The sequence below is a fragment of the Lepisosteus platostomus genome, chromosome 3 (assembly GCF_059453375.1).
Source record: "Lepisosteus platostomus isolate fLepPlt1 chromosome 3, fLepPlt1.hap1, whole genome shotgun sequence".
In the NCBI taxonomy this organism is placed as follows: Eukaryota; Metazoa; Chordata; class Actinopteri; order Semionotiformes; family Lepisosteidae; genus Lepisosteus; species Lepisosteus platostomus.
In genome coordinates this window covers 23,455,369-23,470,263 of record NC_142613.1, presented here as the reverse complement: position 1 = coordinate 23,470,263, position 14,895 = coordinate 23,455,369, and the positions used below count along the sequence as shown (strand labels likewise).

General features: G+C 38.9%; 2 protein-coding genes across 2 annotated transcripts in view; one reads left to right on the top strand and one right to left on the bottom strand.

Annotated features, from left to right (window-relative positions):
- The window catches only part of parp1 (poly (ADP-ribose) polymerase 1), a 41,907-nt gene that overhangs the window by 12,615 nt on the left and 14,397 nt on the right, over positions 1 to 14,895 (bottom strand). Inside the window, exons 5-14 of the mRNA XM_088624990.1 lie at positions 8,139 to 8,235; positions 7,928 to 8,044; positions 5,544 to 5,720; positions 5,065 to 5,206; positions 4,250 to 4,390; positions 3,362 to 3,598; positions 2,939 to 3,004; positions 1,860 to 1,992; positions 1,376 to 1,571; positions 490 to 618 (exon numbers count right to left, since the gene is read on the bottom strand). Of these exons, the coding sequence (XP_088481116.1) occupies positions 490 to 618; positions 1,376 to 1,571; positions 1,860 to 1,992; positions 2,939 to 3,004; positions 3,362 to 3,598; positions 4,250 to 4,390; positions 5,065 to 5,206; positions 5,544 to 5,720; positions 7,928 to 8,044; positions 8,139 to 8,235 (1,435 nt within the window). The remainder of the gene's footprint in view (positions 1 to 489; positions 619 to 1,375; positions 1,572 to 1,859; positions 1,993 to 2,938; positions 3,005 to 3,361; positions 3,599 to 4,249; positions 4,391 to 5,064; positions 5,207 to 5,543; positions 5,721 to 7,927; positions 8,045 to 8,138; positions 8,236 to 14,895) is intronic.
- On the top strand, positions 12,353 to 13,707 carry adorb1a (adenosine receptor B1a). The gene has a single exon (XM_088624989.1). The coding sequence runs from the start codon at positions 12,387 to 12,389 to the stop codon at positions 13,407 to 13,409; it is 1,023 nt and encodes a 340-aa protein (XP_088481115.1). The 5' UTR covers positions 12,353 to 12,386; the 3' UTR covers positions 13,410 to 13,707.

Below are 14,895 nucleotides of genomic sequence, written 5' to 3'. Positions count from 1 at the left end.
GTCAGAGTAAAAGAACCTGGTTCAAGGATACAGGAGCTGTGCCCTCTCTTGGAACCTGAAACCATGACCTTCAGGTAGTGGGTTCAGAATTCCAGCCATTAGGACATGATTCTCAGCATCCTGACTTTGTTCATGGGTACTCAGTATAATCCCTCCCCCATCCCAATTCTAGATTGCACAGCTTACGAGCTCACCTAAAACTTCACCAAGTGAGCACCTGACAAGAGTCTGTGTCTAGAGAAAGACATAAACATTTGTTTATTCCATGCTGAAAAGAAAATTCCATCTCTTTTCAGCATGGAATAAACCTATTACTTGTTCCTTTGCAGCCTACGCATGCTGAAGCAGCTACCCATCTGAACTACATTTCTTGTTTACATTTATTCTGTTACTGATTTTAAAAAATACTCAAACCTTTATGGGCTAAGACAGTCTTATGGCCTTTCAAACTGCAGTTTATTTTCATCATCTCATTCCTCCCGTCTGTACCTCAAACTCCACCATGGCCTTCTTCATGCTCTCCACATCAAAGATCATCCTAATGAGCTCCTGAACAGGTTTCTCCAGCTTGGACTTAGTGCCTGCACTGGCTGTCAGCTTCTTCACTGCTTCTTCATCCTGTCATGAACACATCAAAGCGTTTGCTGGACAAATGTTCCATACATTTGTTAAATTCAAATTTATAAGTCCACAAATCTTAACATTTGAAAACTGGGTTGGCAATGACATTGAAGAGAAAATGTTATTGGCAGTATTTTCTATTTGAAAGCTTAAGGTAAAAAAACAGACCAATAAGAACAAACTTCACTTGATATCAGAATAAGTGCACCTCTCTCTGTAAAGTCCCTCAGTCAGATAGTGAATTTCAAGGAAAATTCAATCATGAAGAACAAAGAGCTTTCAAAACAACTCAGAAATAAAGTTGTATAAAGGCACAAATTAGGAAAAAGAAATAAAGACATTTCAAAGACCCTTAATATCTTTGATCATGGTAAAGAATTACTAATAAGTGAAAGAACCTATTCACTGCTTTAAACAGGCTGTTCCTCCAAACTGGTTAATGTTGCCACCATGAGGACAGCGGCAACTTTCAAAGTTCAGTGACTGAAATGGAAGAAAATGTTCATGGATGAAAAATATCCCAGGCACTCCACAAAAGGGGGAAACAAAACCTGGCTGAAAATAGTTACATTCATTTTTTTCTCAGACTGAACAGGTCATATGACACCCATCTGACAATGCACTATTAAAGCAACAGCACAAAAATGCACAAAATAATATGAACTTTATCACAAATCGTGCTGTAAAAGAATCAGGACAAGAGGCTTTCAAACACAGAATACTGAGACAGCTGATCGGTTTAGAAGTATTTTACCTGTCCATAGTCGATCTCCAGGGGGTAAAATTTGTTTGGGTATTTTGTGAAGTTGGTGGAGTGCCAGGAATTTCCAGTTTTTTCTTCATAAAGACTTAGGAAATTTTCAATAGCGGAGTTCTTGTCAGAAAATTTATCCAATTTATTGCCACCAATAGTTGTGCCCACACGGCCCCAAGACCTGAACACCCAGTACCTGGCCAACAGAAGAAACAGTAGAAGAGCACCGAGTTATTTTCTGAAACTGAAAACGTGTAGATGATCTCGGGGACAACCACTTAATCCGAGGTATCTACACCTAGTTTAAGACATGATAAATGGATTTAGTACATCTTGATCTTGTACTGAACAAAGATATTACATATTTGATTCTCTAATCTCGCCTTTGAACACAACTGTTTCTAAAGGTCCCCATATAAAGTTGTATTAGTCAGCCAATGCATTCCCATCAATATTTCCTGGTACGTTACAGACATTAACTCACCGCTTTTTGACATCGTCTTCCAGCAGCTGCAGCTTGTAGTACGAATTTGTTCCTCTGACAATATCGACCAGACCAAGTGTGGCACTGAAGATTTTACCATTTTGATCAAGAACATGTGCACGGTCCTCCAGACCTAAATGTTCAAAACCAAGGCATAATTTCAAAGTCATTTAAACGAATACATGCAAAGCGAACTTAATCTAGTTATAAAAACTCTCAAGACAGCACACTTCTCCTTACTGCAAAAAGGAAATTTTATAAAGCCACTGCTTTAAGTGGCTGGGCTCTGAAAAACAGCATTGTGACAAAAGTTTGTTACAAGAGCTCACTATTCATACCCTGCCAAGGTTTTAAACGTGAGAAGTTAGACTTAGCTGGCTGTTAAATGAAATGCCAGCTTGCATTAGCGTAGAGACAGATCACAGAGGCTGCCATCATGATGTCACAGGTTTGGGAAAAGCTGTTTTCTATGAGCTTTAATGAAATTGAAGTACACGGAGCTGGTAGCAGAGGTGAGTGACAACAGGTGCACTTAAACCTAGTCAGTGTGGTAGAAAAGTATACACTCACCAGGATCAGAACAGAAAGGAAAAATAAAAGACACAATACTAGTTAGAACACCAGGTAACTTATCACACTATCGTGGCATTCCCAAAGAATACATTGGTCTTAATTAAAAGAATAAGATTTTTAATTTTTGGGTACATATAAATATAACATAAAAGATAACTCTGTCACCACTTCAGTTTTTAACGCAGTTGGTGAAGCAGAAGAGCTGCTTAAAACAACAAATTAAGTATTCTATTTCTTTACATGATCATTTTAAGTTATTTCAATGATGTTACTAGCTAACAATATTTGAAAATAATTTTAAATTGGTGATAACTGTTTTCATAAGGGGCAGTGGCAGAATTAAAATAAGTATAAAATGTGTAAATAGGTTAAAGTCCAAAAGCTCACAGATCACTATCTCCAGGTTTCAGTGCTCATATTTAACTCCAAGATGAGGATATCTTGTGGTTATACAAGTGAACACTGTGCATGTTCCAGTTTCAAATACAAGCTTATATTCCGGTCACCTGAGTCTGGATCCACTGCAGCTCCTCCTTTTACTGTTAATTTCATCTTCTTGGATTTACTGGAACCTTGAAAAAAAGAAACAGATTTCAATTGAAACTCGCTACAGATGGCACAAGAACAGTTTAGTACAAAGATTTTATACAAGATCTAAAGCCTCCTCTCTAAATATGCTTCCCAGCACACACACCATTGTCTCAAGTGCCTAATTATTCTTAGATTTAGAAATGCAAAGCACCCATTCACAAATGCTGGCACAGTGATTTAACTTTGTTCATATGTGGCTCGTAATGGGGACACTGGAAGACGATGAAGAAATGCAATCAGCATACAAGCATTCTAGCGCTCTATACCGTAAAAGGCTGGTTCAGTGACGTGTTGGTATGTTGGTATTCTGCTATAAAGTCTCAGCAGTCAAAAGCTACCTTCTTCTTCTTTCACTTTCCCCGAGCTCTTGCTGGCAGGAGCACCGCTGGACTTGGCAGCCGGAGCAGGATTCTCCTGCTTGATCTCCGCGCCCCACGGCGAAAGGCCGTGAAGGGACACCAGCTCCTGGAAGGCCTTGTCCGAAGACTTGATATCGGACAGGAAGTTCTCTGCCACCACCCGGACACCTGCCTCCTTCACTTCCTCCATCTTCTTGCTTAGCTTCTCTACCTCCTCTGAAAACACAATGCACAGATCACACGAGTCACACAAACAGGAAAACATCAGGTCTTAGACATAACTACAAATTAGCTTGAGGATTAATATAAGTGTCTGGAAAAACAGCCTTCCTTCTTTGCCATTGTATCCCACCATCTCTGTACTAATTAATCTGCTACTGTCTAGCTGGATGTAGCTGGATAAGGTGTTTAGAACATTTATTTATTTGCCAAAACAAAGCAATGCCAAAAAAAGGTTCTTAACAGTGCGACACAGAAACCTGGAAATTAACAGGAAAGCACTGGCATCTGAAAAATCTGCAGCCTGCATCTGAAAAGGAGAATGAAATACCTTTTGTACTTTGTAAAATCTGCACAAGCACTCAAATAAAATGCAGGTGTGCTTGATATAATAGTAAACCTCTTGGTTGCTTACATGTACACTAAGCTTATAAGTCAAACTATAATTTGAACATGAATTACAGTTAGCTTATTCCACATGTTTCAATTAGCAATTTTCCAAAAATCATAATTCTAATATAAAAAACTGTTAAGCTGATTTGTACATTATTGCAACAATACTTTATTTTCTTTAGACAATGGCTTCAAATTGTCCAATATTCTTGGGGAAATCCTGAACTCTGACAGTGCTAGATTGGATCCACCTACTCTTTGTGCTGATACACAGATTGGCTTTGTTGGCCGTCCCAGTGATCTTCCCTCCCAGTTCCTCCACAGTAACTTTGAGCTCGTCCTTGTTCTTCACCAGCTTCCCGATGCACAGGATCTTCATGCCTGTCAGGGGTTTATCTGGAAAAAAACAGACACTGTGCTTATGTTTGCTGTGCAACACAATTTCCTCTCTAATCATGACCATTTCCTCCTGGATGCTGGTCAGAAACCTGATCACATAAAATAGTGGAACATGCTACTGCTGTAGATCATACCCGATACTAAAACACCCCATTAAACGCCAGGTAGGTATAAAACAAAAAGTATCTGCTAAATGAGTTAGCTTTTTGTAAAAATAGCCTCTTTGTTAAGATATATAACCTATGTAAAACTTAATACATAGATTTTAGTGCAGGTGGGTAGCTGCGTCAGCATGTGTAGGCTGCAAAAGAACAAGTTAAAGGTTTATTCCATGCTGAAAAGAAAAGAAAGAAAACACAACGTTTCGGCTGTGGAGCCTTCTTCGGTTGTGATGGTTTTTTAGTTGATAAGAAAACTGAAATAAATATGACATAATCATAATATGACGGTGACAGACAGAATTTACATGAGGATGCAGGCTGTTTACACAAGAGGCTCTGGGAATTATCGGAAAAACGTGTGGGTGTGTAACCGTATACAATGTATAGTGTACGATCAGCCTTTTTTGAAAGTGCAAGGAAAACAATTTACATACATTCAGTTCAAAAGGAGTTTCAGAGCCCTATAAAGGTGAAGGCTTTCTTACCCTGTTAATATATACATTGTCTCACCTGCTGGAACTGGAGCAGACTCTGTCACACCAGCTGCACTGGTACTGGTGGAACTGGGCGCAGATGTGGCCTCTATTCGGGGGAACACTCTGTCCTGGCGTTTGAACTTGAACTTCTTCAGGTAGGGGATCTCATGGAATTCCTGCAGGACATATAGGGAAATGGATGGGATTTTGGAGCTACTCTTGCAGTTCAATATTCAGAAACAGTGTCTTCACTGTCATGCCTGAAGTCACAGGAGAATTTCTCATCTCCCATATCGAAGATGCCCGTGCGTATTTGATATAACTGTAATAGGGACCTCTGTATATTAAGTATCATCATTCATACAAGTACACTAAACTTACAAGTCTTACTAATCTGGAAATGCATTACAGTTACACAGCTTTTTCCACCAATATTCTGATGTTAACATGCTTTTCCCTCTATTTATGTCTGTTTCCGCCTGGCTGCTGGTGAGGATTTTAACAATTACGCACCTTAGGAGTGACCCAGTCCTTCCGGTTGGGTGTCTGCGTTTTGGAGACACACTTGGTCCAGGCCGAGATGTTTCCGGTACAGTAATAAGCATCACTCTTGAAGACCAGCTGGCCTTGGCATTCTTCACAGGGTTTCAGGGCACCAAACGCCATGCAGTCAGAGAGGCTGTCCAGGATCTGACAGAAGAAAAGTGATACAGCAAAACAAGAAACATCAAACAAATGCTGATATATTTGCCTCTAAAATACAAGTTAAGGAAATGGGAATTATGTTTTGACTGTCGCACGTTATTTTACCTACAATACATCATTTACTGCACTGTACATTTCTAAGAGCACTAAAAGTATGCTATCATGAGGAGACATTATTCTAATTACAGGGTTTTAAAATGTTTTTTTTTTCATTAAGGAAAAGTTTTTTATTTATATCCATTATGAATAGTAATTCTGTGTTCACTCAACAGCTAAGAAAGGGTCACTTCTGACTTTAAGACAATTCGGGATGTGTAAAGACTTATGGCATTAAACCCTTATGTTAAGTTTGGGAATGGGTGCACAATCAACTGAAAACAATGCAGCATAGGCAAAAGACACAAATATTGGTGATGAGCAAATGTGTATACATGTAAAATACCTGAAAAAGTGATTTTCTCATGCCCTTCCAAAAAAACTGCTTTGTTTCAGTGATACCTAAATTGGAATGAAGGCTATTACTAGATTACAAAGGAACAAGTAATAGGTTTATTCCATGCTGAAAAAAAGAAGAAAGAGAACACAACGTTTCGGCCGTGGAGCCTTCTTCAGGTGTGAGAGAGACAGGGCAAAGGTAAAGTAGCAGGAGAACAAAGGTTGGGAGGAAGAGTGAGAGGCGGGGGCAGGGGACAGAAAGAGGCCAATCAAGAGGTGTGAAGTCAGAATGGGTGCTGATTATGCAGCGACGACATCGACTTCGAGAACCAAGCCCTCGAAATGTACTCCTTTTTCATCAACAGAGGATACCCCAGCAGTGTGATTGACAGGGCCCTTGCCCGAGCCAAAAACACCCCCCGGACCATCAACCCAGGATCAGGAACTCCCGCCGTAACAACCGCATTCCTTTGGTGCTTCCTTACCACCCTAACACACTTCCTATCCCCAGGACCATTAACCACAACTTTTCCATCCTACAGGATGATCCCTCTATTGGGGCCCTCTTTTCTGATCGCCCTATCATCTCATATCGCCGACCACCTAATCTGTGTAACCATCTTGTTCACAGCTCCCTTGACCGCCCTCAACAAACATCCACACCAGGCACTTCCCCTTGCAACAGAGCTCGCTGTATCACCCGCAAGTACACATCCACCACCACACTCATTCAAGGCCCCTCAGGACAATTCCGGATCACCCAGACAGCATCTTGTACCTCCAGCAACCTTATTTACTGTATCTCTTGCAGTAAATGCCCAGCAATCTACATTGGAGAAACAGGAAGGAGACTCAGAGACCACTTCAGAGAACACGTCAGGGTTGTGAAGATTAAAGATCTCTCCAAGCCCATTGTTTCTCATTTCACCTCTGACGGCCACGACCACTCTAATCTCTCTGTCTGTGTTCTCAAAGACGGTTTTCCGAACTCATACATCAGAAAGACCACCGAAACCAAAATTATTCTGCAGCTAGGATCATACATTCTCCCTTCTCTTAATGACAGACTACTGTTCTTTTAAATTTTCTCCATTCATTGGAAGTTTCATTTCACACCTCTCTGCACCCATTCTGACTTCACACCTCTTGATTGGCCTCTCTTTCTGTGCCCTGCCCCCGCCTCTCACTCCTCCTCCCTCCCAACCTTTGTTCTCCCGCTACTTTACCTTTGCCTACTGCCCTGTCTCTCTCACACCTGAAGAAGGCTCCACGGCCGAAACGTTGTGTTCTCTTTCTTCTTTTTTTCAGCATGGAATAAACCTATTACTTGTTCCTTTGCAGCCTACGCATGCTGACGCAGCTACCCACCTAAACTATTACTAGATTAGCTATGAACATAAATGTAAACTACTATCGAAACATCTAAAATGAAGAAAACAAGCCATTAATTATCTTCAATTCATCTGTTACCGGCAAACTCCACACATTACTGTAACAGGTAACTCTGACCTTTTTAAAATTCCTTTGTTTAAAATTCCTGTCGAAAAAAATTGTGAGCAATTTGTTGATCTAATGAAGAGGGCTGTCTACCCAAAGGGGCAATCAAGGGCTTTAACGTTTTAAAAGGAACAATATTTAAAAAAGATGCCAAACAAGCCTAAGCAATATATGCTAGGCCTCCTGCATATTGCGCCCTTTTTTGAAACCATGGTCCTTTAGTATATAGGAGTACAAAAGGATGTGTTGGTAGAACCTACGTTGGATTCTCCTGAAGGCACTTCCTGACCATTTGCAATGAGAAGCTCCTTCATGTCATTGGTGGAGCAGGACTTCTTCAACTCATCTTTGATGTTCCAGATGAGCTGGTTTTGTTCCTGCAGAGACAGGAGATGACGCCACATTGTAAGGGCTGCTGAATCTTAGGCAGTTTCACTGTACAGCTGGCAAAAACAAACGGGCCCCACGAACCTTAAGCTGCTTCTCACGCTGCTTCTCTTCCTTTTCTTCTTTCTTCTGCTTCTTTTTGGCCGTGGCATCTCCATCTACTTCATCTCCCTTCCTTTTTCTGAAAAGGATATCGGTTAAAGTTTGAATGCACAACCAATTAACCTAATCTCTACTCTCTCTCTTTTGGGCATTTTATTTTTGAAGACAGGGATCGAATCATGAACTCTTATATCAAAAAAAGAAGACAAAAGTATTCCTTTCTGATTGCGTGTCTTAATATGCAATATTGATCCCATCCATCTATCTATGAGTTGCAATATTAATGCACACCATATAATCATTAACCTTCTTTTATATCCCACCACATCTTCCAGTAAATTAGCTGTGTGCTCTCCTGGAACTATCAAGACAGAACCTATTAGAGATCTGGTTTTGTTACAACAAAATAAAAAAATTCTTACCACAACACTATATACATATATTCATTAGGTTTCTGCGATTAAAGCACTGAATATGTTGAACGTATCTCTACGATACGAAGATAAAAATGAATTTATTGGAAAGTCAACATTGCATTTTTTTAAATACAGATCATATAATCCTATTAAGTTATTTTAACAGATACGGCTCAAAATATGATACTGTACAATTATTGCTTTATTTAGAAATTGTATGCTCCAGGAGAAATCCACAGACCTGGAACACAGGGGGTTCTGGGGGGCTCACAGAAAACACACACATCACCTTCCATAAACAATAATACACATCAATTATTTAAATATGGAGTTCCATTCTGAAAGCAGTCAACTAAGACTCCATAATCTAAATTAATGATAACACCGTATAAAGATTCCTAGACCACACCAGTGCACTGTAACTGACAGGGTAAAAAATTTCACCTGTTATATACAATACAATAAAGCACCATAATGCATATAACTGCTTTATATCACAATGGTGTATTCTAAATAAACGTTCATAGATCACTGCAAAATAGATAATCAGTGCTGTATACAGAGTATTACAAATTATAATCACCCACTGCATCTGCAATGTTGAGTATGTTGTCCACATGAAATCCCCCCGAACTGCAGCCTAATATTTTATCACATCATAAACAGATTACTCATCTTTTTTTTTTTTACAATTATTTGGTGGAGTATGCTGATCCACTTTGAAAAGGAACCTAAATCAAGAGGATAAAGATCCCAAACATTCCACAAAATAATCAAATTATTACTTATTTTGAAATTATTACTTATTCGGTAAAAATACTACCTGTAATAGGTCGTCTCATTATTAAGCTCTACACAAAAAGTAAATGTCTAATTTTGAGGGGTTGTACTATGTTTGCACACTGATACTGTTTTATATGCACATAAAACAGGGTAAATGTGTATTTCTACACACCAAAAATCATTTACTCACCAACACAGAGAAAAACAATGACCTCCCAGAGAAGAAACCTACTGCAAACCCATCTTAAGTCCTAAGTAATGTTTGTCCATTTCATTACACCACCCTTTAAATCTAAACCATGGAACAAGTTCACAACATCTAGAGAAAAAAAGTCTTACACTCCTTACAAAGTGCGAAATTAATAATTTCAAACAAACCAATAAAAGCAGCACCTTTATTATGGTCATATGCTCGTCCAAACGGGTGTGTGAACTTTATCAGCGTGCTGCAAATATTCCTACTTTTTTATTCCTACGTATTTATCGAAGGGATTCATTAGCAACCAATTACCTATTCCACACAAGACACGACTAGCACGTCTACCTCAGTCTTAATTAAGGAGTTCCCTAATGACTCTAATTTAAAAGGGGCCCCATCTCGTCTCTGAAGACCTTCTGACACTGCCTGTCCACCTACTGTCCCCAGACACATCATTAATGGCCTGTGGACAGAGCCACAGTCCAAACAAATGAAGGAAAAAAAAACTATATAAACTCCCTCAATCACTGGACTGAACATAAAGCACCTAAGTAGAGAAAAGTGAATGCACTGAACAGACATTTCACACAGTCCGAATGAAAGACAAAGCTTAAAACAAAAATGTATGGTTTTTTTCAGTGCTCCCGTCAAGCTCGTAGTGTTCTTATCAGTTTCTGGTGATTCAGACACAGGAGCTTTTGTATTCCTCCAGCACCGTTCCCACAGCTGCTGTGTTTTCGGTAAGTGGAATTTATTATAGAAAAAAGAAAACAATATCTAAACTGTGTAGATTTTTAGAGATTCTAAACACTTTTAGATATCTAATGTTTTCACATTTATAATCAGATATGAAGAAAATGAGAGCAATTTCATGGCTGAAAAATAAAGAAAAAACATACGTCTAACAAGCAAGAATTAAAGCATATCAAAGAAAAAAAATAAAAATGTAACTCTTTTACAAAAATATCTATGGGATATAACAGTAAAAAGCCACAAAAAATCAGTTTCTTTCATTTTAGGCAAAACCAAGCAACTGAAACTATTTTGGCAAATGCCTTATAAAAGCATGATGAAAGCATGACAGTTTTTCATTCATGTTCTGTGTATTTGAAGTTATTATGTTTTACCAGCTGTGGACAACCAGCTTATCAAACTGCAGGGCTAACAAAAGACCATTTTACATTGCTATAGCAAAGAAACAATTTAAATCTTGTTTCAAAGATTATTGCTTTCATTACAAGCTTTTCTTGCAATGAAAACCTCATCTTGTCCGGGAGGACCATGATCATGCAGGTCTTACAGACCACATTTTTCAATTAGACTTAGCATCAGTTGGTCAATTCAGCAAATCGGTTGATTCGCTTACGAGGAATGGCCAACTGTGGCACTTGAGAGCTATAGTGTTGGTATATTTATTTCATATAATCTCTATAAACATTTCAATTTGAGCCCACTTAAGTGATTAAAAAAGTTAAAAAGCGGTCAATTATTTGGGCAACCTATAAAACCTACCAGAGTGCAGGTGAACAGAAGTAGGATTTGTCAGTCTTGATCTATGTCTTTCTTCCATGTTTTATCCTTTAGATTAGTTTTAGCCTACTGATGATGTATTATTGCAATAGCAAACATACTCAGTACAATAGGAACTGCAGGTCCAGACATTGGGAAGCAGTGTTTGGCTGACGATCATTTGTGGGATTATGACTGAAAGCCTCTGAAACAAAATTCTCACCAAAGGGATCGCCTCGGTTTTCAGGTTAATTGACATGTTTCAGTTGCATTGCCACATCTACTTCAATAATAAATAATACATTTAAAAAAACAAAAACAACAGTAAAAAAATATTTACAAAATATAAAAATCTAAATATTACAATTAAAATAAAAACAAAAGTCTTTCATATCAATCAATATTTGCTTATCTTGTCCTGTGATGTCCTGGTACATACAGTCCAGTGTGTAGTCCTGCTTTATGCCCTGTACCTCTGTGATAGTCTCCTGTTCGCCAAAACTCTTACCTGAAACACTCAACTTTCTGACAAAGGATGGATACTTGAATTTCCTTATCTCTGTAGTTGGACCCTTCCCAGGCAGTTTTTTTTTATTTCAACACTTCGCAATTTAATACTGGTATTTGTAAAAGTGTTGAAACAACAGACATTCTAACAAATTCTAATTTTCTGCATTGTTTAAGATTTCTTAATTTATAAATTTACAAAACAAAATTTCACTACCTTGTATCATTGACTTTGACACAGTTTTTCTTTTGTCCTCAAAAAACATTTTACTTTTGCAGATAAAGAACAACCAAGCACCACAAAAGCACATCATGCAGTTTATTAGACATATGAGAATACACATATTTGAGAAATTCACAATAAAAAACAGAAAATTATTTTTCCAGTACTTTAAGGAATCACACATTTCACTACCATGATTCTCAGAAGCAGTTTTTAAAATGCCTATAAAAAAAGCACAGTATGATACTATTCTACATGTTTGCAGACAATAAAATATTAAGCTTTAATAAGCTTACTACCCTAATGAGTCGCTTAGCAATACCAACACATCTTTATTTCATTCTTGAATGTCTTTTTAAATGTGTAGTACTATGCATTTAAATGTGGGTCAAGCAAAACTAGAGTAAATATTGAAATGTCCAAAATTCTTAAACTATCACTTCTAATATCCAAATTTCTTTCAGGTTCTGGATGGTCCATCTGTTTACCCCCAAAAATGAAGATTTGCTTCTTTCCTTTCAGAAAAAAATAATTTAATACCTTGTTAAAAGCAGACAAATTGTTCCTTCAACAACTCTTTGGATCTGGAGACCATGAATGCTTCAGAACGATTCACAACTGTATCTTCGCAGGAGAACCTCCTGCCTAATCAGACAACAGAGGTCTTCATCTCTCTCAACATCCCGTACACAGTGGCAGAGCTTGTCATTGCTGCCTTCTCCACTGTGGGGAACGTGCTTGTCTGCATCGCGGTGGGGAAAAACAGGAGGCTACGCACGGTCACCAATTACTTCCTGGTGTCACTGGCCTTTGCAGACATTTGTGTGGGAGCCCTGGCCATTCCGTGTGCCATAATGACTGATGTGGGTATCCCCAGGCACAACCTGTACCTCTGCCTGCTTATGCTCTCCGTGCTTATCATGTTGACCCAGAGCTCCATCTTTAGCTTGCTGGCTGTAGCCATAGAACGCTATATCGCCATTTTTCTCCCTTTCCAGTACCACAGCATCATGACGTCTCGCAATGCAATCCTCATCATCATCATTACCTGGATCTTGGCTTTCCTCATTGGACTGGTGCCCCTCATGGGCTGGTACAAGACGCCCCCCGAGTCGGGCTATTGCTTCTTTGTCTTTGTGGTAGATATGACCTACATGGTGTACTTCAACTTCTTTGGCTGTGTGCTGACCCCCCTGGTCATCATGTTCCTCATTTATGCCCAGATCTTCACCACAGTGAAGCGGCAGATCCGGCGCATGGCTGCGGACAAGGTCACGGGGGGTGGGTCGCAGGATAAACGGGCCGCCAGCATCCGCAAGGAGATGAAGACCGCCACCTCCCTCTTCCTGGTGCTCTTCCTCTTCACGGTCTGCTGGATCCCCCTGCACATCATCAACTGCTTCATCCTGCTCTGCCCACACTGCTCCATCCCGGTGCCGCTGCTGCTCGCCGCCATCATCCTCTCCCACGCCAACTCCGCTGTCAATCCCATCCTCTACGCCTACAAGATGAAGGCCTTCCGCAGGACGTTCAAGGCCATCTTTCTGTGCTCCAGCAATGTGATCGAGCCAGAAGACGGCCAAGACAGGCCAGCCACCACTGGCAACAGGACCTGACCGACTCTTCCTGGGAAAAGCAGGCTGAGACACTGGATTTTAAACAAAGCTTCTGTTTTTCTACATTTATTTAAACATATATTTGCATGTTTTTTGTGAAACCCTTCAAATCTGTGTTTTTGGTGCTTTTGCTTTGAATATACAAGATTTAATTTGGGGGGGGGGGGGCGTTTTCCCCAAAAGGTTTCTTTCCCACTCCCAAATTTTGTCTTTTAAGTCATAATGTGGGTCACAAAAACACCAGTATGAAAACTTTGCTTTCTTAATTTAGTATTTAGAAATACAGTAAATCCTTGCTATACGCAAATTAACCGCATGTGAGTTTGAGTATCCGAGCGGACATTTCTGTATTTTCGTATTATTTCACCAAACCTCCAGTTTGAGCTTCAGAACCTCAAGACACGTCCACAATTTTTCTCCTATTCTTAAAGTGCTCTGCACATGTCACATTATGACATTGAGCTTTGTTGATTATTAATATTTGATTGTGCAAAGAAGTGTTAGAAATAGTGGTTTCCTAAAAAGAAGTGATAATCATTAGTTATACATAAATTAATTAAAAAATTAAAACGGCGCCTAAGTGTACGAGAAATGAGTCTAGTGCCCTGTCTAGATACAGGACAAGATTAGAAGAAAAAATTAAGTGCTTGATAAGTAGTGTGAAGGACTAATAGGACTAAGTTGGTTGGTTGTTTGGTGTAAGTGGAAGAGTGACGTCACTTTTAAGGTCTCATACATTTCACGTGGCCCAACCTAAATGGGGATCATTATAGAAATAAAGGTAAAAATTGTCTGAAACTCTTTTGAAAATGTTCTAGACTAAAATATTATTTCCAAAACACACTGTTTTTCATTACTTTTATGTTATTTTTATTTTACTTTATTATAGGTGAAAAAAATGTTTGAGGGAATTTAATAAGTTGAATTTCCCTTTTTTCCCCATAAACTCAAGGGTGACAAGCTATCTTTCGTGCCTTCCATCATACACTTTTTCAACATGTCTCAAAAAAAGCCAATACATTTCTATAATACTACAATACTATAAAGCACTCAAAAGAATACCATTACAATTATATACTTTACATTTTCTTTCAGAAGAATATTCTAGTGCATTCATAAGTACAATGTTCACAAATATGAACTGAATTACAATCACTTCCATGTTTTTTTTTAAGATTTCCAGGCAATAGCCTGTAGGCAAATATAGAATTTTGGAAGATTACCTTCTCAGAACAATGTTTATGATAATCTGACACACAAGAGTATTCCAGACTTTGTGTTCCAAAACTAACCGTTATCCCTGGCATACTCTTCCCCAATTAGTGTTTTAAACTGTACAGGACTGTTCTAAGGACCTTAATGCAATGTTTTGATTCAGGCAAGTCTAATCAGAGATGTTGGGTGAAGGAGTATTTATACAATAGTTATAATTGCTTACACTTATATAGAACTTTTCTGGACACTCCACTCAAAGCGCTTTATAGGT